This window comes from Vanellus vanellus (genome assembly GCF_965231255.1).
Source record: "Vanellus vanellus genome assembly, chromosome: 9".
NCBI classification, from domain to species: Eukaryota; Metazoa; Chordata; class Aves; order Charadriiformes; family Charadriidae; genus Vanellus; species Vanellus vanellus.
The window spans coordinates 8,119,499-8,143,565 of NC_138914.1; the positions used below are offsets into that span (position 1 = coordinate 8,119,499).

At 40.3% G+C, this 24,067-nt stretch overlaps 1 protein-coding gene across 1 annotated transcript in view; it reads left to right on the top strand.

Moving 5' to 3' along the window:
* The window catches only part of LOC309675412 (contactin-6-like), a gene marked incomplete at its 3' end in the record, with an annotated part of 76,957 nt that overhangs the window by 51,768 nt on the left and 1,122 nt on the right, over positions 1-24,067 (top strand). The window contains exons 9-18 of the mRNA XM_082487727.1: positions 1,291-1,418; positions 8,161-8,336; positions 8,677-8,794; positions 9,656-9,814; positions 9,906-10,055; positions 13,668-13,738; positions 16,473-16,707; positions 17,242-17,357; positions 18,755-18,941; positions 22,393-22,505. Of these exons, the coding sequence (XP_082343853.1) occupies positions 1,291-1,418; positions 8,161-8,336; positions 8,677-8,794; positions 9,656-9,814; positions 9,906-10,055; positions 13,668-13,738; positions 16,473-16,707; positions 17,242-17,357; positions 18,755-18,941; positions 22,393-22,505 (1,453 nt within the window). The remainder of the gene's footprint in view (positions 1-1,290; positions 1,419-8,160; positions 8,337-8,676; positions 8,795-9,655; positions 9,815-9,905; positions 10,056-13,667; positions 13,739-16,472; positions 16,708-17,241; positions 17,358-18,754; positions 18,942-22,392; positions 22,506-24,067) is intronic.

Here is a 24,067-nt window from a genome sequence, read left to right on the forward strand (position 1 = left end):
TTTTTGTGTGTTTAATGGCTATGATATTACTGCCAGCTTCAACTTCTGCTCTTGTTATTGTTCGTTTCCTTTAATAATTCATCACATCAGCCAATCTTATGTTGTTAGTAATAAATATGAAATACCCAAGCTGTGATGCATGAATTAGATATTTTCTTTTTATAAAAGGAGCCTTGTATTAGATTTAAATGTCAATTAAAAGAGGAATATAAAAAAATAATGCAGTGCTTCTGTGAGCGCTGGAATTAATGAAGCCTGTTTTCCCGTGGATTGGTGACTTACAGCTGGATTTTGTCAGACGGAAGAAAGTGTGGCATTTGGTTGGGTTGGGTGCAGATTCTCTGATGCCTACTAAGGAATGTGCTCATGCAGTGGCCTTATTGGCAAGAGGGGCTATACCTACAGACTCTGACCCCATTTTCATGAAACTTCCAGGAACTTCGTGTCTTTCAGCCCACTGTCCTAAACTTGGAAAACATAGGTCAAGAACTTCAACAACTACCAAGTGCAACAGATGGATGGAGAAGCTGGCACAAAATTAACAAAACATTACGGGATAATATTATTTTCCTAATGAAATGCTCATTTCCTAAGGAAAACATATGCCAAACTCTGTACTGACTTACATTCTAAAGTATCTCATTGACATGAAGAAGCATATGAACAAGCTTAGAAATTAATTTTGCCCATAAAACCCAGGAGTGGTCCTGAAATTACTATTAAATGCAATTTACCCAATACTCTGCAAACTGGTGTAAACAGCATAGTGACTAATAAGGTGATTTGAGGGCCCTGTGAGACAGCGATGTATTTGATTTGGCTCCTTGGCTTGTGAGATGGCATTTCAGCATCTCAGCTAGTCTGCTAATATCTTTTAATAATCCTGACAAAATTGCACAGGCAGCTGGGCTCAGGCAGAACATTAGTGTGGCATAGGAGCATTGGGATCTGAAAAAAAAAAAAACCCAACAACAAAAACCCCATGGTAAAATATAGCACAATTAGGGAACAAGTTGGGTCTTCCTTCTTTCTCTTGAGACTCCAAATTTTGCTGCAAGAAAGTCAGCTAGATAAGCTAACGGTCAACTCCAGTATGTCCATATAACATTCATAATATAGAAATCAATAATAAGCAGAGGTGAAAACTGGCTGATAAGTATTCAGCTTGCTGTAGGAGAGTACAAGCACAATGGGAACATTTGAATATCAAAAGTAGTGTTGCATTTCTATTACAGTTCCAGTAACAGAAGTCTTTTTTTCTTCTTTTTTGTTTATTTATTTTTTCCCCAGGGTCATCTTACTAGAGGATGGCAGTCTCAGGCTCTATAACATCACCAAAGCAGACGCCGGCGTGTACACTTGTACAGCAACAAATCAGTTCGGAGTTGCCAGAAGTTCCGGGAACCTGATTGTGAAAGGTATTTTAATATTTTCTTTTGTGCTTTATCAATATTAGAAAGTATGTGCTTGCTTTTTTTTTCCTTCGTTGGGACGCCCAAGTCTGTGCCGATCAGCGCTGGTATTGACAGGCTGTTCCTTGCAGTTTAACGCTGAAACTGAGCTCTCCGCTGCCCGCAGCAAAGAAAACCTCACGACGGCACCGCTCTGATGATCAATTTGTTTATCAGGGAGGTCTCCCGAGACGCCCACAGAAACGGGTAGTCACATTAATAATGACGTTTGCACGGCAGTACCGTTCAGGCGCCGCAGGTGTGGGGCTGCACTGGCGCAGGCAGTGGGCAGCCGGAGTTTGAGGGGACACCGGGGCAGCGTGGCGGTTCAGCGCACCCCGTGCTGTGGGCTCGGGTGAGTTTATTCAGCTCATTTACAGTTTACCATTTACACCTGCGACTGCAGAAGAGGCTTCAAAGCTGGGGTGCCAAAAAAGAAATAAGGTGTCGTGAAGTAATCTGAAAATCAGGTGGGTTTCTTCCATTCAGCGAGGGGCAGATATGTGTTGCATCCGTCGCGTTCCTGCAGACCCTGAGGCCACCCACTCCTCCTCTGCATCCCAACTGCTGCGCGTGACTTTGGTAAAAAACTCCAAAACAAATCAGAGCCAAGCAAAAACCTTTCTCTGGCCCTTCACAGGACTTTTCCTTCTGAATATTAAAATGGCCATCTTCCACAGCCCTCCCTCAGACTAATTGCTCCGTTACTAATAAAACAAGGGAACCGTTAGGGTATTTTCCGCTCTTTCAGACTAGTTCGTTTTCCTGCATATTGATACTAAGACACCTCATTTCACAGGACTCCCTTTTCTCTGAAAGCATTTGATTTTTTTGCTTGTGTTTTCTTACATTAGATTTTGGGTAAATTAAACCATTTCAACCATTAACTAAAGGTTAATGTGACTAAACAGATCTTTTTCTGAAGGGAGAATGTCCTGGTTTGAGGTAAAACAGGACCAAGTTTGTTCAGTAACTTTTTAGCTGGGCCTCCTCTAACTACTGAAATTCGCAGCATGTTGTGCAGACGCCGTTCGCGCTCAGAGTGCTCAGAGCCATGTTTATGGCTGGTGCCCAGGATGGGATGCGGAGAGGCTCCTGCTCATCCCGATTGCTCTAACCCCCGAGGGCAGCTCGCAGCTGAGTCGCCAACCCCAACCCTGGGGGCTGTAGATGCAGTGCTGAGGGACATGATTTAGTGGTAACTTGGCAGTATTAGGTTAACGGTTGGACTTGATGATCTTAAAGATCTCTTCCAACCAAACTGATTCTGTGATTCTATGATTCCATGACCTATGATTCCTCACCTTGGTGAGGCCAGAAGGTTTATTTGTAGATGTTGTGATGCTTTAGTTGGAGGTGTGTAAACAACTTCCCTAACAGCCATCCTGTGATTATCAGTTTAAACATCCAGAAAATCGTGTTATGGGTTAGGAGACACAGCAGAGCAAATGGTCATATCTGCCATAATCCCCCTTCCCTCCAAAGCTGCTGCTTTGTCTGCACTGGGGCTGAGCTTCTGGTGTTACTGCACACTCTGGCTCTGCTCCCAATCCAGTGATGCTCTGTAGCGCAGTGCCTTCCCTACAGTATTTTTCATCCTTCTTTGAAACACAGTAAAAGACATTGTGGAACACATTAGAACACATTATGTCCAAAGCAGTTCTTTGCCTCAAGTTTTTGCTGCGCTGACGGATGTTCTCTCTCCCTTAGTAAAAAAGACTTTGTACAAACTTATTGCTCAGGTGGACTAGTCCAGAACTGGAGGACATGAAAAGAGATATTGTTTGTATAGACATTTCTGCGAGCAGCATACGACATGACTGTGTTCTGAGCTTTGATCACTGACAAAAAATAAGGGAAACTGAGGCAAACTTAGGATGCTTTTTTTCTGTTTGCTCCAATGTGATCTTTTCCATACAGATGCTTTCTTATAAAAGTATTCATATTTGTTGATTTTAAATGAGGAGAACAAGTTAAAAAGTGGAACTTCTGAGATTATAATAAGCATATTGATCAGTTTTGCAAAACATCTAATAATAATAATGTCTGTAGTTACAAGAAGAACACATTATTAAGTGTAATTTATAACGCGCTCTTTTTTCTTAATATTCTTGCTTTCAATGACTTCAGAATGGTTATTGCAGCCTGCAGGCATGACCTGCTCCCTAACCTGCTGCGTCTGGCAAAAGCCTTATTCATACTCATATTATGAAAGAGCAATTAGCATTGGTGCAGTGCATCAATGTGTAATCTGAGACAACGTTACAGCACAGCTAGCAATGAATAAACCGAGAACTTTAGGGTTTCGGCAGCTCTGACTTCATTAAGGTTATATACCATTTCACATATCACATACATACATCCTCATGGAGCAATAGGGGAAAACGACATTAAAATATGAAAAAAATATTTTGTTTGGCATTTATGAAGTTTATTAAAACACCGAGTAACAACATGGTATAAAAATGATCTTGTTTGCAGGGAACATTTGTTTTTGTTTCCCCTCTGGAGAAGTTTTGGCTGTTCAATTATAGGCCTCATTGCTTCAGCATTATTTTCAACTGAAATGTCAGAACTTGGAAAAGCATATCTAATGTGCAAATTAAGTTTATTGCTGCTCATTGAGTTGTTTATTCTTTGTGTGAGAAGTCTTTATTACACCTCCAGCACTCACAACATCTTATCTATTTTCTCCTCCGGAATGGGATTTGCCATGTACTGCATGTCTGCAGTTGCTAAGCAAGATAGATAGATAATGTAGAACCAAGAGCTTTTAAGAAGCTTTTAAAAGTATTTGAGGTGGAAGTCTTAAAGACAACCCCATAAAAGAAGCAGAAAATATTGCACAAGTGAACCACTCTGTATCGGTGGTATCACTGGATATGAGCGGGCTAGAACAAGAGATACCAGAGGATGATAATACCATAATAAAATGGGGTTTTTAGCTAACACTACTGAAAAAAACCACCTCGCACACAAACCCAGTATAATTCACAACGGGAGATTTTTCCATATTTATTTGGTGGAGGCAAATAGGTTCATGCCAATCAGAAAGCAGACTTCTTATAATACTAACAGCATATAGCTATTGGGATTGTTATAAGAAAAAACCTTGATGTTCTGATACTCCAAAATACCCTCCATTAGAGGGTTCTATAGACTGCGTTTTTTTCAGAATATTTCAGAATATTTATATTTTCCCTAAGGAGGCATTCCATAGGGTTTAACAGATAAATGATTTCTGGAATTTTTATTCCTTCTAATAACATTCTATGACAGGATTGCAGATGTCTTATTTCTGATCTCCTTGACTGTATGATCAAATAATGACACAAGAAATTACATGACATACCTAATGAGGCAACCATAATATTATTGGAACCTTCTAATGAAGAAAAGTTTCAAAAAAGTCCCAGCCACTTTCATTACAACCGACTGGAGATAATGGTCCCTTCCTGTACGATAGGTGACTGGCTTTGATAGAGGCTTAAAGATTTTACAAAAAACGGGGCTTCGTTTTCTGTTTGTATTCTATGGATTTTGGAATGTAACTATTGAATCTGACTACAAATTCCATGCAATCCTGTTTGTATCATTCTTGCTTAGTTTTACTTCAACCTTTCCATAGGAATGAATTGATTTTATTTATAGTATTTTACTTATTTATAGAATGCTGTAATTGTTCACAGTGCATTGTAGAAGAGTCAAAATGCACTGATCCTGGTGATCAGCCATCCAATACAGAGAAGCAGAAGTTACAAAACGAGGCGGCATTAAGTCTTGTGGCAGTAGGGGTGATGTGGGTCTCATGAAGGGTAGATGTTTTAAAGAGAAATTTGAAGGGCAGGGAGTACTTGACACATGGAAAATTCAGTAGTGGCGCAAAGTTTTATTAATGCTGAATGAACTAGAAGCAGAAAAGGTGAGTTTCATCCCTGGTATAAGTGCCTTGATTTGGAGTTTTAACGAAATGTCTAGTTCAGAGGGTATCTTCAGGCTGTCATCAAAGCAGTGCAGAACAGATACATCCAAGTCAACTTTAAGTAAGACAAATAAAATACCAGCAGCAGTTGATACTTGGCAGCAAGGAGCTCATCTTAAGCTTTGGGGTCTACCCGAGGGGGCTGGGAAGCTGAACCCTGTAGCCACTAAGTTAACTCCTACCCAGATACAGAACGTACCAAGGGAAGGCCTGGGAAACATGCCGTTTCCCTTCTAATTGACATTGAAAACGAGCCTTGTTAGGGCCAGTCCTCTCCATTCCCAGGGGCAGTTACACTCTGCAGGAGACAGGAGCTGCGGAGTTGACCCTTGCAGTGATTTCAGAGGAGCCAGTTCCCACCTCCTGGTTCGACCAGCTCCACCACACAAGTCAGACCCAGGGGCTACATGAGGTGACTTGCCAGACCCCTCAACACCCTCTTGTAAATCAGGCGTAACATTTTGCATCATTTATGAGGGAATACGTCTCTCTTGCACAGCTAAAGACAGAGCAGACAATACCCAAGTAGAGTCTGGGAGAGAGTGTATTATAAATATTCAGAGCAATGTAGATTTTCCACTTTGAGGTTTATCATGGTGTTCAGGGGAAGACTTTGTTTCTTCGATGGCATATTTCATTGGCTTTAAAAGCTCATTGTAGAGATGCACATGCTTTATAGATTTAGGGAAGGAGAGAGTCTTACAGGATGACTTCGTAGGAAGAGATGATGAGTTTGGAGGACCACAGCAGACCAGAAGATCATGCCTCTCCACCTGCTAGTGGCAAAGAGAAGTTCCAGCTATCAGAAACACAACTTTCCAATTTTTAACTTATACCAGGGTATTATTTCTTTTTACTTCTTTTAACATATACAGCATTATTGCAAGTAATAGAATTTCTCTCCTCAAAGTGTTATTCAGGTAGTTCTATTTCAGCTGTGAGAACAAGGAGCAAAAGCAAGAAAAGCAAGAAAAGAAAACTTTGCGGAGGTTCTCTGTAGCTCCCAGATGCTTTTCAAAATTAGTCTATAAAAGTTACCTGTACTTCACAATGGAATTACTTCGTTTGAGATTTATGGAGCCAAGTTCTTTGCCAGCGTGTGCTGAAATCAGTGGAGTTTTGCCAACAAAGAATATGGCCCTTGAATCATCTGGAATTTATTGCATCTGACACACTGCTTCCAGGGAGAGGAAGAGATTTCTCTAACCTAATGATCGAGTATCTTTAAGACAGTCATCCGAGGCCTTCACATTTTGCAGTCCTTGACTTCAGACAAACTGATGGACCTGCCACGATGATAGTTTTACGTGGCTGTGAAGAGCAATCAGAGTGCACAGAGAAATCTGAGAAAGTGTGTTCCAAGTCTGAGCTCCAGCTCAAGATCAGAACCTCTGACACTCTCTTAATGACACCAGAAGAAAAACACCTAATTTTTCTATAACAATAAAAATCAGACAAGTTCTTTCTTTGTTTTTCTTGGAAAATGTTACTTGATGCCCACAGCAGGTATATCTCTGAAACCAGTGAGATCCAGTTTTATTTTAAAAGATTAGCAGAAAATGCAACAGTCTACCTTGTTTCTATTGACCACTGCCATAACAGTCACTCCTCCAGCACAGCTCAGGTGCTGGGAAGAATCCCTTCAAGTTTCAGCCCATATCGCCGGTCTGTACTTATGTATTAATCATTTTCTGCAATGAAGGTGATAGTCTGAATGTCAAAGTGTTTGGAGGTGAGGGGTTGGATGCCCTATCACACATCAGCCCTTTGGAACCAAGGCCTTGGTAAAAACAAAATCCTGAATTTTCCAGTACGTTCCTGACACATAGGGTTAAACCAGAATGAACGCTGAACTAATACAGCTCGTGCAAATATTCTTCTCCTCCTCTCACATTATTTTCAGAACATATTAACATTGTTGAATAGATTCTGCTCTCATTTTATTCATGTGCCTCTAAATTCTCACCATTTCATAACACTTTCATGCACAAAAGCTTTATTCAAGGGAATTGCTTACAACAAAGTGGTTGTTATCTCTAATCTATCTGCCAGTCATATCAGCAAAAGTGAAGCCGTATAAACCTATTTCATTCCCCTTCAGTGAGCTACTGCTCCCCTTATAAGAGCTGCAAGTTTGCTGGTGTAAGGGGTTAAAAAAGATTACATAAATAGTTTTTCTGTCTGTGAAGATAGCTTCTTTGAAGCTGTAACATAAGCAGCACCGTGCGGTAAGCTATCACTAACATTAATATAGATTAAGGATCTCAATATATAAAGTAAGCGGAGACGAACAGCAATTTTGCTTTGGCTGCAGTTTCCTGTAAGGAAAGATTTCCAAGTTTGAAGAACCGTGGGCATATTTTTAACAGTCTTAATAATGAAGTCTGCACTTTTCCGAGCTGAACACGTGTCTATTGACTATGGGGTTTAGAAAGTAACGTATGACTAATTTAGCACGTTGCCTCTGACATCGGCTCGCTCTCGGAAGCACACAGCGTGCTCGTTGTATTGATACTGCAAAAGTAATGGGCTGCACATGGGTAAGAGTGTTCTGAAACCATCACTGTATTAGAGATAATTTTCTTTATTATGGAACATTTGGGCCAATTTAAAATAATTTCACAAATGGTACAAAACTCATTCAAGATCCGCTGTTTTTATAAGCATTTTAATAAAAAGAATTTCTGGTTTGGTTTTTTTGTTGTTTTTTTTTTTTTTTTTCCACAGAAAGGACTGTAATTACTATTCCACCTTCTAATATGGATGTAACAGTTGGAGAAAGCATAGTCCTTCCATGCCAGGTGTCTCACGACCCCTCCGTTGACGTGGTGTTCACATGGTCATTCAATGGCAATAGAATTGATTTTAATAGAGGAATACATCATTTTGAAAGAATTGGAAGAGTAAGCTTCTTAAACTCCTTAGTGCTTAACGAAACTGTTTGCCACAGTCTTTAGACGACAAAAATATTTATCATAATTCTTCCATCACTATTTATATGCATGGCAAATCACTGTTTCTTTACAAGGGCTGCAGCCATTTATTTTTCTTTCTTGAATTTCATAAAAGAGCTTGAGTTATTTGTGAAGCCATAATAAAAATGTCCACATGAAAGAAACTGATGATAGCTATGAATATTTTAATTTAAAAGCTGAATTTTTTATTAATATTGAGCAATTTATAAAAATGTCCAGTATGGGAAGCATGTTGTGAGTGATTAGTTTACTTTCTTTGTATCTCCAGGAATCTGTTGGGGATTTGATGATAAGAAATATTCAGCTACATCATTCTGGGAAATATGTGTGCACGGTACAAACAACTTTAGACAGCCAATCTGCAACGGTAGATATAATTGTAAGAGGTATGTCTGTCAAATGTAGACACATATATCTTCTGGAGGAATTAGAAATTGTGAGCATCAGCTGTTGTTTAAATGAAATAGTGAAATATTTCAACAGTGAAACGTTATGTATGTTGTACCCTTGACCCCAGAACTGGACTGAGATTCTGGGCAGCACGATCTTCATGTGCAGCTAACCCAGGGAGACCTGTGCAATTCTGCCATGGCCTCTTTGGAAGGTGAACTGTCCTGGCCACGCAGGTCAATGTGGCAGGGCATAGGTAAGTCCTCTATTTTCTGCAGACCGCTGCCACTGCCTCCTTGCTGGGCATCTCTGGGTCACCGTGCAGGCTGGAAAAGATCAAGAGACCTGGTTCCTTTCCACTGTTTGGAGATAATATGAAAAATTATTTTCTATGGTCAACTAACTAATCTTTTTACTGTCAGCAGCAAGGGAAATGTTATGGGAGCAGAGCCTCTAAAACCTAGCAGAAATCAGAAATCTGTACAGTGCACCATCTTGCACTCTTTCTAAACCTCAGTTTTGATTAAATTCAGTAGGAATTGTGAAAATGTGGGATGGTGCAGCAAAAGGCACATTGGGTAACTTTCTTTGTTAGACAAAAAAAAAATAATCATTCTCTTGTTTGCAGTTTTCATATTAAAAACATAAAGACATTTATTTTCCTGACTCAAACCCCCTCATTAATTAGAAAAATGTAATACAGGCATGAAGCCATCATTTAGAGATTGTGCTGCTTTTATGAAACTGCAGCTTCATGAATAATTCCACTGATGTGAGAAAGTAAGAGTCATCAGACCCAACCCAGCAATGAATCTTCTCTTTCTAATACCTTCATCTTAAAATGCTAATCGTATTAGGCCCCCCAGGTCCACCAGAAGATGTTAAAGTTGAACATATTTCTAGCACTACTGCTGTGTTGTCCTGGAAGTCTGGAGTAGATAATAACAGTCCAGTCCAGATCTACAATATTCAGACGAGGACTCCTTTCTCAGTTGGATGGCAGGCAGCTGCAACAGGTGAGCAATTTGAGAGTTGCTTTGTATTTTTTGCATATGCCGTTAATTACCCCAAAAATAAATTTGTGTGACATGTTTATTTTACCTTCAGTTCCTGAAGTCGTTAATGGTAGGACTCACAAGGCAACAGTGGTTGACTTAAGCCCTTGGGTTGAGTATCAGTTTCGTGTGGTTGCCAGCAACAGCGTCGGAGTTGGGGAGCCAAGCAGACCATCAGCTCTACTGAAGACTAAAGCAGCAGGTAAGTCCCTAGTTTGTCAGTTTGCTCCACACAGACACGTTGCCAGCTCCCGGGTGTGAGAATTTCACTGCAGTAGAGCCACTCACTCCTACAGGGTTACTTACATATCTGTCTGGCGTTTTAGTCTGTGGCTGCTATGGCTTCATGACAGCTGACCCGCCCTACCCACGCAAGGGATGCTTGGACACAATTGAGGTACCGCACGCTTTGTTCTCTGGTTTGGAGATCGCTTGGGCCAGCAATAAAGGCTGGAGCTGGCCCATTCTTCCTCCCTTTGATATGTCCCAAAGTATATCTAATCCCCGTGCCTGAACACAAGCTTTCATTCAAGCAATTGGGGAGCAACCTTTGTTTTCTTGCGATTATAACCGCTTTTATACCCTGCTCAGGGACTTGCATGGAAAATGATAAAGGCCGTTCTCTGGCATATCCTCGCGCAAGCACGTAACGCCTTTGCTGCAGAGGGTGTTTGATATCTGGGCATCAGTAGGGACAGGATATTGGCTTTAACTGGAGGAAATAAATTACGGCATCCAAAGCCCAGTGAAACTAATAGCTTCCACTGACTCCAGGGCGAGATCCTTACTATCTGCCTGTCTAACCTTTACACATTTATCTTCTGGGACCTGGAACCTCATAGGAAGAGGACTCATTCTTGGATGACCGACACTGTCAGTCCTTTGACCTGCTGAGTTTGGTACAATTTATTTGAAGCCCATACCTTTGGTTTGGTTTATGTTTCTCCCAGCCCCCTGCTTATCAACTCTTCCACCTATAAACCCAGAATTTATAGGACGGAAAGCAGTAAAATGGAAGCAGCTTTTACAATCCACTTTCTCTTCTCTGTTTATCTCATTTTCCAAGCTCTGAAGTTTGGCAAGGGGCTTTTCAAGACAGAACTCAAAATACAGTATAGTAGATTATGCAGCAGAAAAAACATATATCTGTAGAAAGGGGATCCACACCTACAATATTTGTCCCAAGGCAGAATTACTTCAAAATGTATTAAATCAGTTGATTTACATTTAATAAGTTCTTTTGCCTATTGTTGAAGCAAAAATTTCTCCTGAGTTCTGATGCCAGAAAAAACTATTTGTTCATTAGAACACCAATTTTGATAGATCTTTGTCAGTTTTCCAGGTGCAAACGAGTCTTATGTGCAGTCAGGACTGCCTGGCCAGTGTGGTAGTACAGTAGATTGCAGATTTCTCCCAAGCAAAGGGAAGAGCCTGAGAGCCTCCATCCTGCACAGATGCACGGATCCTGGCTTAGGTGTCTGGGGGATGCATGCACGAGTGGTCCATGACCCCTTCTTCCAGCAGGAGAACCACAGGAAACTTTCACATGCAAAGAGTAAGGGGCAGTGTGAAAAGAGAAGGCTAAAGAAAAGCTGGAGACAGGAAGAGGTCAGATTTTCTGAATTTCCCAACAGATCCATCACATGATTGTTCATGAAGTAAGAATTAGTCTTGAGAAGGTCTTTCTTGCTGGTGCTACCTTGGGGGTTTGTAAAGCGTGGTATTGAAAACCACCTATATAGTCAGTAAAAGCTTTCATCTTTTAAAGCTTTATTTATTTTTTTTTTTTTATTAGAGGGATTCACAAGGCTCGGGCTGGAAAGAGAAAGAAACAATAAGATTAATATTATTTATCAAGTCACTAGCACAAGGAACACTATTTCCTTACGTTGTAGCCCCATCTGAAGCTTAACAAAAGGAATAGGAAGACTCAGTTCAGGTTTAGTTGCTTAACTTCTTCACTGCTGTAAATCATTCGGTCTCAAAACATAGTTGTACAGTGGGAGAAGTAAGAGCTTATCTTTATTTTTTTTTATCAGGATAGGAAACTGAAAGCAGTATGACAGTGTGGACAGCAAAAGGCTGCCATGAAAGGGTGAATTTGAACTTCGCTGTTATAATAGCTATTTTGCCAGCTGAAATCTAAGCATTAGTAGATTTGTGGATGCAAATGAGCCGCTGTTCATTTCATTAAAATGGATCAAAGAATTAATTGAGCCTCTGTTGGTGCACTCAGCTGTAAATTTTCATCTGTTTCTCAACTATGACCCAGTTGAGGCTCTGCTGAGCAGTAGTACAAATTTTTTCCCCATGCAAATGTAGTAAGTACCGAACACATTTAACACATGAACTAATTGAGCATCAACTGGTTCATAAAACAGTGAAACACTGGGCTTGAAAGTCTATCTTGTCACTTTTTCCTTTAATGCTGTTCTTCTCAGTCTTAGATTATTTGCCTCTGATGTGCACAAAGACATTGATTGTGAGTGACAAAATTGAATACTTATGCTAAACTCTCCAAAAGAGAGTCCGTTTGCACTTGCACTCACTTTTATGACTGCACAATGAAATTATTGTGAAATTTCTACATTTCTAGAGAGGATGAAATCAGGTAAAGATTTATATGTGGAGTTGAAGCTAGAAGTAATAGTGGTTTCACATAAATTTAAGTGAACTTAAATGTCTATTGCCTTTATTGCCTCTACTGCAGCTGGGCTAACGTGGGGTGGAAGACATGGGGATGGGGAGACGGGCATGGCAAAACTATCCCAAATGTCTGAAAAAGCTTCTGAGATATAACTGTCCCACCTATTTCTGACCCTGTCTTCAGCCCTCTCAACACATCCAATTCCCAGACAGTGAGAGCTGAACGAAGTGAACAACAAAACAATCTTGAAATTTATAAAAATAGTACCAATGTTTTGGAGATGGCAAACAGTACAAATGCCCTCTTATAAGGGGTTTATAAGTCCTCTTCTTTATACTTCTCTAGCGTCTGAAAAGGAAAATGATATCATCCCTGTAAGTAGATCTATAGCACTATACAATAAGAACAAGGCTGGTCTGTCTAAATTTCATCTGTTACATCAGAAACCAGTTTCCCAAAACTGTCAATACTTAAAGGCCAATGGGGTGGGCAAATTTATGGAAACACAGAGCAAGAGGCAAGAAATGCTGATATTTTCTTTGCCTCTCCACCAAGAGCTGTTTGAGGGATGAGAAGCCCCTTCAGCCTGGAACATCAAGCACATTGCTTGACCTCGACCCTGTACCTATGGTGCCATACACCCGGAGCAATGCTGGGGAAATCAAGCTCTAATCAACAAACTTCTGGACACTTGCAGTCTTGGGAGAAGGAGAAAAGCAAATTATGAGTTTTGAATTTCCTAAGAAAAGCACACAGCCAATTAAAAAAAATTAATATATTGCTCCAACAACATGTTTACTGAACAAATGCATAATTAGTAAATCAGTAGTGTTGCAGCTACAGTCTGAATGGAACATCATTTTGCCAATTAGTTGATGAGGCATAATAATGTCAGATACTTGATGCTACTAGCTTCTTTAATTAATTTTTTGAACCAGGGTACTCATGTATCGAATACATCTGTGGCTTCAGCCTTAGAAATGTGAAAATGTGTAAATATACTTTTGGTTCATTTAAAATGTACTGTTGTATAATATAGTCCCTGTTCTACATGTTGGAAGGCAGAATAGCTGCATGTGAGCTCGGAAAAGCTCTAATCCCGCAGTTGACACGACCCCCGGCAGTAGTGGTGGGCAGTTGCAAGCACCAACGTCTTTTCTTCTTCAGTTCCTGTCGTGGAGCCAACAAACGTCAGCGGAGGAGGAGGGAGCCGTTCTGAGCTGGTCATCACATGGGAGGTAATTGCTAGGTCAATTAACCTAAGCTGTCTAATGGGGAAGAGTCCATGGGTGAAATCACAGCCCTGCTGAAATCCAAAGGCTTTTGGTCATTGGCTTTGGCTGAGCCTGGATTTCACCCTGCGTCTGCAAAGGAAACAGCCTGTAAGGTACACAGCAAGTGTTCTGTGTTATAGAGAACAGTTTATAAAAGTAAACAGTTTAAGAGGCATGTTATAAAGATGTTTAGAAGTCTGTATAACCCTCTTATCTCCATTGTACAGGAGGTGCTTAACACACTAATCTGCTTGGCCATTTTCTGCATTAACATTTTTCATACTTTTGTTTACATGTTTTTCATTCTGGAACACTGTGCTGACAAGACATATCCTATTATGCGTTAAAGGAGATGAGCCCTTTAATTCTCTAGCACTCCAGTGAGAGGAGAGAATATACATTTCCAAAACAGTTAATACCATACAACAAGTTGCCATGGGTGAGTGCGGGTCATTTCAGAAAGCGGAAAGGGAAACGTTGTGGGAAGGAGCCCTCCTTCTCCAGCCACCCAGCAGCCGTCCCATGGGCATCACGATGATGACATCTTGCGAAGTTCATGCGGTGATGGGGCAGGTGCTTGGCTGGGGCTCCACCCCCTATAGAAGACTTCCCAAAACACAGCTCTGCATTTTTCATTGCCGCTGAAGAACACATGTGATGTTAATGAGACTCACCTAATTAAATTTCTCCCTTGGCTTTGAGGGCATCTGACTGAAGTAGGAGCTACCCGCTGCCACCAGCAGCACCCAGGCTGGTGGGCAGGGGCCGGGCAGCCTTGCCATGTATCTTACTATCAGTTGCCTCAGGGGCTGCGCAAGATGACCTCTGTTTAGTTCCTGATTTGGGATGGGGCCTCAAAAAACACAGTGATCCCTTCGTAAGACATGGAAAACATTTATTCATAGGGGAAAAAAAAAAAAAGACTTCTCATTCAGCTTAAGCAAGGGAAGCAGTCTACTCTCTCCCTCGACTTCATCCTTTTTCCAAAGAAATAACCAAGCTCACGAATACAGTTTGAAGGAAAGGAAAAGGAATTAATAAAAGGGATGTTATTCATCAGCTGAGTGAGTTACCTGTGTTCTCCTGGACGCTGAAAAACTGTGCCATTTAACCAGCCTGTTGGGGAGGGAAGGAAAGTGATAGGAAAAAAAAGAGGTCAAAAGAAAAAAAGCCCCACTAGATAAATAATATTGCCAATGCTTTCCCCTCTCCGTGCTCCAAATAGAATTGAACTTCACTTTTACTAAACTAAGTTTTCTTCCATATAGATCTTTCACCATTTTGTTTCATTTTCTCCTCTACTGATCTACTCTTTGGGAGCAGAAGAACATGAAAATTGAAAACAACCTGAGAGATCTCAATCAAATTATCCTGTTGGACTCCATAGTGTGTCCTGAAAAACAGTCAGAAGAAATACTAATTATGCCAAGCTAACAACACTGAACACGACTCTTGCTTTCTGTGATGAACTCACTAAACATCTTGATTAAATCTGAGGTCACGGAAGCCTCAAAAACAAATTAAATGCTCTAGAAAGAAGCTTGAACTCTTGCAAATCCCCAGTGCGCCATCATCCCTCATGCTTAACTCTCTCAGGACTGGATAAGAGGGAGAAGGGGGCATATTGGGGAATTAATGTTTGCAAACACCTAAGGAAAGGCGAGTTTGTTATATATGCCAGGACAGGGTTATTATTAGAATTAGAAGGAATTTATTAAGAAAAGAATAAAAGTGCCCTGAAATCTTCTAATGTACTTCCTGATTTTTTTTCTCCCATCATCTCACACCGTTAGTGCTCCCAGGAGATTCTCTGCAGGAGAAGAGTTTGGAGGCAGGGACAATCACGGGGGCTGCAGTTCTGCCCCTGTGTTTTTCTCTCCCTTTTTGCACTATTTTTCACGGCTGCTTTCCTGTGCACCTTACTTCCATGCAAGCAGGTAAAATAAATGAAGTTTTGCTGAGAAACACTTCCTTCCTCCATGTACTACTGATCTTTTCTTGTTTCACAAATGTTCCCTTGCTTTCAGAAGTCAATATAGCAGTATTTTTATCCCAAGAAAACAAAAAAGTTCACACTGGATACAGTGTTGATGTAATTGCCTGTTCAGTATGAGTCATTAATACATAGCTTGACATGAGATTTTATTAATAGAAACATTAATTTTGCCATGTTGACTTGCAATAACATTTCTGCTCTAAACAAACTTAAATAAGAATATGTTCGTGCACTTGAGACTTTGATTTGTGATAAAAAAATATGTAAGTGCTGCACTTTTATGCAGGCAATTATACAGCTGATGCACACTTCTGTGTATACACATTTGCTCCTTTCCCCACTTCTTTTTTTTCCTTTAAAAATCATTTCTTTAAAATTAGCATTCCTATACCCCTTGGGGAGAAAAAATCAGCTACAACCTGTGCTGAGTGAAACGCTTTTAATTTTGAAAATTTTGTGCCTGAAAGAGAATAACTTTAACGGAGCTGATCAGATCTTTTGTTTCTAAATTAATTGCCTCAATAGATATATTATTTTGATTTTTATTTCAATATTACATTGACTGATGGAGCAAACATTATTATCTTCTCTAAGGCGCAGTCAACTAAATCAATAGCACTAAAATATACTCAGAGAACGAAGATTCAATTAAAACAGTGTATACTTGCAAATGCTTATTGACTGACTGCCTTGTCACTACAGCCAGTTCCAGAAGAGCTACAAAACGGGGAAGGTTTTGGCTACATCGTCATGTTTCGTCCTCTTGGCTCAACAACCTGGACAAAAGCAGTGGTGGCTTCAGTGGAAGCAAGCAAATACGTTTATAGGAACGAAAGCATTACACCTCTCTCTCCTTTCGAAGTGAAAGTTGGTGTCTACAACAACGAAGGAGAAGGCACCCTGAGCTCCGTATCCATTGTCTACTCAGGAGAAGATGGTAATGTGTGTTACTGCTATTAATAACAGTTGCGTAGCATCAACAGGTCCCAGATATGATCAGACAGATCTCCACAGGGATATTAAAGAGCCTGCTCAAAGCTGTTCATTGAAGATTGACAAGAGACACGAGACAGAAGATGGGAAATTGAAGTTAAAAAGAGCAGGGGGCAGATTTTCAGAATTGCTTTCAGTAGACAGCATGTTCATTCATCCCCAAGGAGCTCCCACTTAGTGGGCTGGGAAAATTGGGAGTTTAGCTCTCTGAGGGCCCAGCTTCTCAGACCACTCAGCGCAGCTGATCTCTGAAAATCTGTCCCATCTTACGGGTAACGAGCGGTTTTGAACAATTCTCTTTTGCCGATGCTCCAGAATAACCAGCAAAGCTAGGGATTCACACCAGGTTTCCCGAGCCCCTGCCTGCTGCTTCTCCCCAGAATCTCTTCTTCTTTTTTTGAATCTCCCTCAGTTTCTGACCTCCCACCCTTTTGGTAACACAAATGTTCCACCAGCTGTGTTTTCTCCCATCACCCAGAGCCGCAGATAGCGCCAGCGGGGGCTTCGGCACTCAGCGTTTCAGCAGCGGAGGTGGAGGTCTCCTGGCAGCCCATCGCGTGGAACAGGCACACGGGCAGGGTGCTGGGCTACGAGGTGAGGCCACTGGTGCTGGTGTCTGACACCTTACAGATGTCCTTTTCCCAGCCACGTTTGTGTTCTGGTTCCCCCCCACCCTTGCTCCCCAGTCAACAGACAGTGGAGCTCTTCACCCAACTCTCATTAGCAACATTTCACCTGAGATAATCACAAGCGTTTACAGACCGAACTGCAGCTCTGTCCCAGACTTTTTGTAATGTAAATTAAAACCTCAAGATTAATCATTTGTGATAGCTACTATAAAAGGACTCGCTTGACTCCACAAAACGGAGCTGATCCTCCTCTTCTTACGCAGCTGTAACGCTGTCTGAGCACCGTGGGGTACCTGATGGTTTGGGAGCGTGCACATGACCCATCACATTGCTTACAGAAGAAACCAGGACAAATGCGCTTCATCACTATCCAAAGCCTGTGCGGTGGCATATTTGAAAGGCTTTTGGCTCCTCACTCCCGTTCCTCATGAGCACCTGCTCATTTACTAAGGTCTGACAGGTTTTTTTGCCCTGTGCCCTGGAGTGTGACGCTGGTGGCACAGCACCAAGCCCAGGGCCAAATCCAGGGCCAGACATTTCGGGGTCTGAGCAGGGGGAGCTGCAAGGATGCATGGATGCTGCCGGACCCCGGTGGCACTCAGCCAGCTGTGCTGCTGCTGGCTTCGCTCTGGGCTCCAGCACCCGGTGGGAGAAGAAACCCTGTGTCAACTCATCTGACATCCATGGGACCAGAGGTCCCTCCAGCAGAGTGGGAGGGAGGGCAGGTTTTTGTATTATTAGCTGAGATACTTTGAAATAACCTCAGATATCATTCCTGGGCATTTTATTTGCACAACGAAAAAAAAATATTTTTTTTTTTTTTTAGATAAGATAAATCAAGAGTAAACCAGGTCAGAAATACTTTAAATTCTGTCCTATCATTCTAAGTGTATAAATGAAGGCAATAGGAGTCATGTCTGTACGCAAACCTTCATAAATCAATTACTGAAAAAAAACCCCAGGTCTAAATAGCTGCCACTGAATCAAAACTAGAGACAGGGTGCAAAATAATTAAAAAACCTCTTAGATGCCCAAGACAAATGTTTCTTTGTATGTTTTAAACTTTTCTTCAGATATATTCAAACCATAAAACCAAACAAGCTTTTAAAATTTCTCACCTTATCAAAGTTTTCCTTTTGGACATCTGTAAAGCTAAGGATTTCATTTACTTAATTGGTATTCAGTCTCTGAAATTTTATTTCTTCTCTATAAATATTCATGCTTATTTCTATTTCCTGCTAGTTTGGAATATGAAAAATCCTGTATTCCTTGAAATCTTCATTGTCAGCATGTCTGCTTCCCAGCCAAATCTGTAATTGATGGAAAACAATGTATTGCCTGTTTCTTGTTCTCGCTTTTCAGGTTTTATATTGGACTGATGATCCCAAGGAAAGCACAGCTGGTAAAGTCAGAGTCAATGGGAATGTAACAGCCAAAAATATCACAGGACTAAAAGCTAACACAGTGTATTTTGCAACAGTTCGAGCTTACAACACTGCAGGGACGGGGCCCTCTAGCACCCTGGTAAATGTCACCACTAAAAAATCACGTGAGTATTCAATTTCGTACAACAAATGTTGCGAACTCCCAAGTGTGATAGTGACATTTCAGCCTACAGTGACCCATCTCTGCTAAATGTTGCAATAGCAAAGAAAACTGTATCCCAAATTTCTTCAGAAACTTAAGCAACAAAATCTGTGACTAAGAAACTTCTCTCTCTCTTTCCTGACAATATTTTTGTGGTCACCATCAAGTTCACTCAAACTCTAGTATTTAAGACACTAATATAAGGTTTAGCTTGGGATTCAGTTCTGTGTCAATGGAAGCCAAAATTCTCATCAGCTTAAATCAGACCTGGGAAGGTTATTTCATTTACCCTATTCTATTTACATGCTAAAGTAATTTTATACACCTACGAAATTAGATAGCACCGGTGTTTGTGTTCCTGCAGCATAGCGACCGCTAGGAAGGATTTCCTTTTGCATCACAAGAGCACGCCGCTTGCTTTCAGGAAATTTCAAAAGGGATGCAGAGTCAATAAAGGAAAGATGTTCCACAGGTCAAACAACAGGTTTGGGTGTGGGAAGACGTTTGAGGTTTTTTAAAGAAAACTGTTAAATGCTCCAACTACAGTGCTTCAGTGAGACCTTTACACTGTGCACTACAGGGGGTAGCATATAGGATACATTCATATAAATACTATTTAGGCTTATTTATTTATTTATTTTCTGCAATTATAGAAGGAAAACCATGCTATTCTGTTTGTGAGGAGCAAGCTTCATGAAACCAATGCTTTCATGGGCCCGTCCTCCAAGGTAACAAAGAAACACTGAGCACCATCCTGCAGGATTGAACCCATGAAGTAATCGTTCACTAAGAGCAAAATAGTCATAAAGCAGGAAACCTTGGTAATCTGCTACGTACTAGAGTGCCCTAAATTCATTACTGTTTAAGCGTTCCATTTCTTATATACTTTCCTTGGACTATGCTTTCCCAGTAAAATATCGATCAGCCCTTTTGCACAAAAAGCAAAATATTTCTCCTGTCTTTCACCGATTGTCCTTTTGTCTATGTGCCATTCCAGGCTATTTCTCAAAATACAAGACAGGAACCAACTTGTAAAATGAATTCATGATAAAAGTTACTATTTAATGTAAATAGCATAAACCAAAATAAAGCCAGAGAAGGTATTTCTTAAGGACTGAAACAGAACCCTTCTCACAGGCGATGTCTTAATGGAAAATAGACTCAGCTTTGGAAATCATTCTCTATATTTGTATATGTATGAAAGACAAATTAAAGACATGGCAGTCAAGTGACAAGACATATAAGGAATAAATTTGCTTTTGTTTTACATTGACTTCATCTTCTGTCAAATTCAGGATTGTGCTAATGGTTCGTTTAAAAATTAAAGTCAAAATAATCTTTTTAATATTTAAAAACATATATTAAAATTTCAAGCTCTGCTCTCTGAAAAGATGCAAGCACTTTCAATATGAGTAGAGATAATATGTCAAGAGAATATAAACAATGTACATCTACAGCAGCAGCTTTAGCTTCAAGGTAATATCACTGTCTTCCTACTCATTGCCCAGGATTCCTACAATAATCTGTGCATGCCATTATTGTAGAGACTAAGCAAAACTCAAATACTCCTTCTGCCAAATAGGTGCAATTCTGATTGAAACATACTTATCTAAGATCAATTTAAAGTCTAAGTTGATATCCTGGTCTAAGTTTAAACTACTTAGGAAAGTGGAAATGATGTCTTCCTTCCATGAACATCCTGCTCCATTAGGAGCTGTTGTGAGGCTCAGCTCTTCTGTTTCTTTACTTTCTTTAGAGATTGCTTTACTTTTTCTAATTCTTTACAAATACATACATCAACAGATATAGATATAAGAAATATTTTGCGAAGATAAAACCTCAACTCAGTATAGCAACAAAGCCAAGTGTTACCTAAACCTTGTGAGTAACACCATTATTTTAATAAACTTAAGCATATGCTTGGGACTTCTGTTATTCTTGACAACGCTGATGATGAGAAGTTAGTTGTGGAAATGATCTGTTAATCTTAGAGCTGAATAACTGTTTGCAGTGTTTTTGCTTGCAGGTATTACTATAGTTTTGGGGGAGTGCTATGTTACCACCTATTCTGGTAGTTTTTCAGCCCTAAGACTATGAATTAAGATGGTTTTAAGTGCTCTGCTAAAAAGCTTTGAATAGGGGGGTATTCACCCATTTTTGAGAGCTTCCAAGACTTTTCAGAGTACTCAGTCAAATAAATATTTGACATCCTTTGCCACTTGTGAGCTTTTTGTTACCAAATTCCTTGTACAAAATATTTGCTGAAAGCGACAAGGAGGTTTCAAACAACATCTAAATAAATTTGCAGTTTTATGTACGTGAATGTATATAAATGCCTTTAAAAAGAAAATTAATCTTTTTCCAGCACTGACAGTATGGCTCATGGAAGGACATCTGCTTATATTCACCTGGGTGGTCCACCAACACTTCTTTTCCCTACTGGTGGGATGGATTAAACTTCTCCACAGTCATGAAGCATATAGATATGAAACAACAGGCACCATCACTTTATTCTATCTCCGTGGGAATTGCAATTGTGGAATATCATCAAATCAACAGTGCCTTCCAAGTTGTATACGTTAATCGTCAGTATATAGGAACTGTAGGGAGAAAAGAAGGGTCCCAGAAATCAAGAATTTTAAAGTCAGGTCTGGGACACTCACAACCTGTTCCTCCAAATCTCTCCTTCTTTTTCTTAATTCTGTTCAAGACCTCATTTCTTCTAACACCCCCAGCGCCATCCTCCCAGGCAGGGTCTGGCAGGACGCACCACAGAGAAGGAGATAATGTGTTGTTCTAAATCTGAGATACAGTTCAAAGGCACCGTTTCAACTTCACATGTTCACACAGGATTCGATTTCAGTCACTTGTAGGCAAATTTTCAAAGTCCTGGCACTTAGGCGTGAAAAGCCTTTGAAAAGCTACCCTCAGCCTATTGTGCTGAGAATTTATAAAATCCTACAATGTTTCATGATGGATCACATGGAGACTTTAATGTGTAGCTCTTTGTAACCTGTCCTCATCGCTGATGAAAATCTTGTCTTTTGTATTCTGCTCTTAGTTTTAGCTTTTTCTGAAATCCGTATGGCAAAACATTCTCTAGTACATTAAAATACAGATAGGAACAACATAGTACTTAAACAAAATCTATCAAATATAACTTGAACTGTCAGACACTGTCAGGCTTTTCCTAATTTCGAAAATGAACTCTCACAGTAAGTGGTTTTGTGCTATGAATAGATCTTTATTGTGACTAATACGAGAGCAGCGATGGACTGGAAAATATTTTTTACTCTCTTAGATTTGAATCATCCGTGCATTTGCTACTTCCATGTCAGCAGCTCATTCAATTACACTATGCAAATTAATATTCACTTGTATCTTGTGATTATCATCATGTTTTTTTTTTAAAGCACCAAGTCAACCCCCAGCAAACATTGCCTGGAAGCTGACAAATTCCAAAATCTGCCTGAACTGGGAACACGTGAAAACAATGGAGAATGAATCAGAGGTGCTAGGCTACAAAGTAAGTAATCTCTTTATCTCATTATTCAGACATGTTGTTTATAATAAAGGTGCAAACAGTGTGCCTGGAAAACAGTGACTTTTTGCAGATGTTGGGATGATTGGCTGGCATTTATACCAAAGGAAGAACGGCTGTGCTCGTTCAGAGTAGGACCTCTTTATCCCAACACTGGGATTTTCTGTCCCCAATGCTGGATCTCTCTTGCCCCATTTCCCTTGTAATCATACAAGATTCTTGCATTCACATCTTTTTAGGAAAGGAGTTTCACACATATATAAGAAGGGGAGAACAGTCTCTCAAGCATTAGAGACAGGCATAAACCACATTTAAAAGTTCTGACTCTGGCAATTCATAAATGTACCATTGAAAAAGGTAGGAAGATGCGTAAAGATCAACGTGAGTGAAGTAAAAAGCACTTCCATAAATCTATTTTTTAAGGAAAGGAAAATGTAGTTTAAAGTTTCTTTGCAGTGGCTCTGACCCCAAAGGACTTATGGAAAGTCTTTTTTTACTCCTGAAGGACTGTAGTAATGGAGATGGAGAGCGCTTACATGAGGGAACATTCTCAGCATGAAGACCCTCATGTTTGTAGACATTTTAGTGTCTACACAGAGTTATTTAAGCCTAGGGAGGAAAAGGACACAAAAAAAATCCCACCTTGCAGTCTTTCTTGATAACATATTCTTTTACACCCTAGTGAGTGTGTTTGAGTAGCTCCACACACTGGGGAAAAAGTTGAAACTAGACTATTAAGCATTTTTCCTTTGTGTCCAACTACCTGCTTCCAGGCTACACTCGCTTATTAGCTTTGGATGTGGAAAGAGCGCTTTAAGTACTTTCTGCGGTATTTATTGTCTGATCCCCGTTTCTCCTTCTGCTTTGCTCTTCAGTTGCTCTTTTTAGCATAAATATGTCAAAAGATTGTCAAGGGAAAGGAGTCAAACACTGTCGTTGATGTCCTAGAAAGGAAGAAAAGGCTTCTTGGAGGAAAAACACTGTTCGTAGTCTGCAGGATCCCTGTCGAGCCCCCCCAGCCTGCTCTGCACCTTGGCCCAACCGGTCCTTAGCAAAAAGACCTAAGTGCCTGCAGGCACTGGATCCGTCATGTTTAGTTGTGGAAATGTGCTTCCTAAGGGCAAACTCAGATGCAACTGTCCAAATTTCTGTCCTTTCTTGAAGTCTTTAAAAACATACAGCTATGCAACTTCCCAAGTCTTCGTTAGCAGGTGGTAATTTTAAACAGAAGTCAATGTGAATATTTCTATTTAAATATAAAAGCTCATTGCGACCAGGCAAAATTTAAAAAAAAAAAAAAACACAAACCAAACACTAAAACCTCAGTTCCTGCAGCATCAGATGAGTTCCAGATATAAAAGGTGTTACAGATTGAAGTCTTCTTTAAAGGTGCTCTAACTTCCATATTTACAGAAGTGCATAAGTGTATTGGATAAGGATTTCATAACTCTACTTTCCAGGTGAGCCCCGGTTCAAGCAGATAAAGGCTCTCCTGAAAGCTGGAGTAAATTTCCACTGTGGTCTCCATCACAAAATTCTGCAGAATA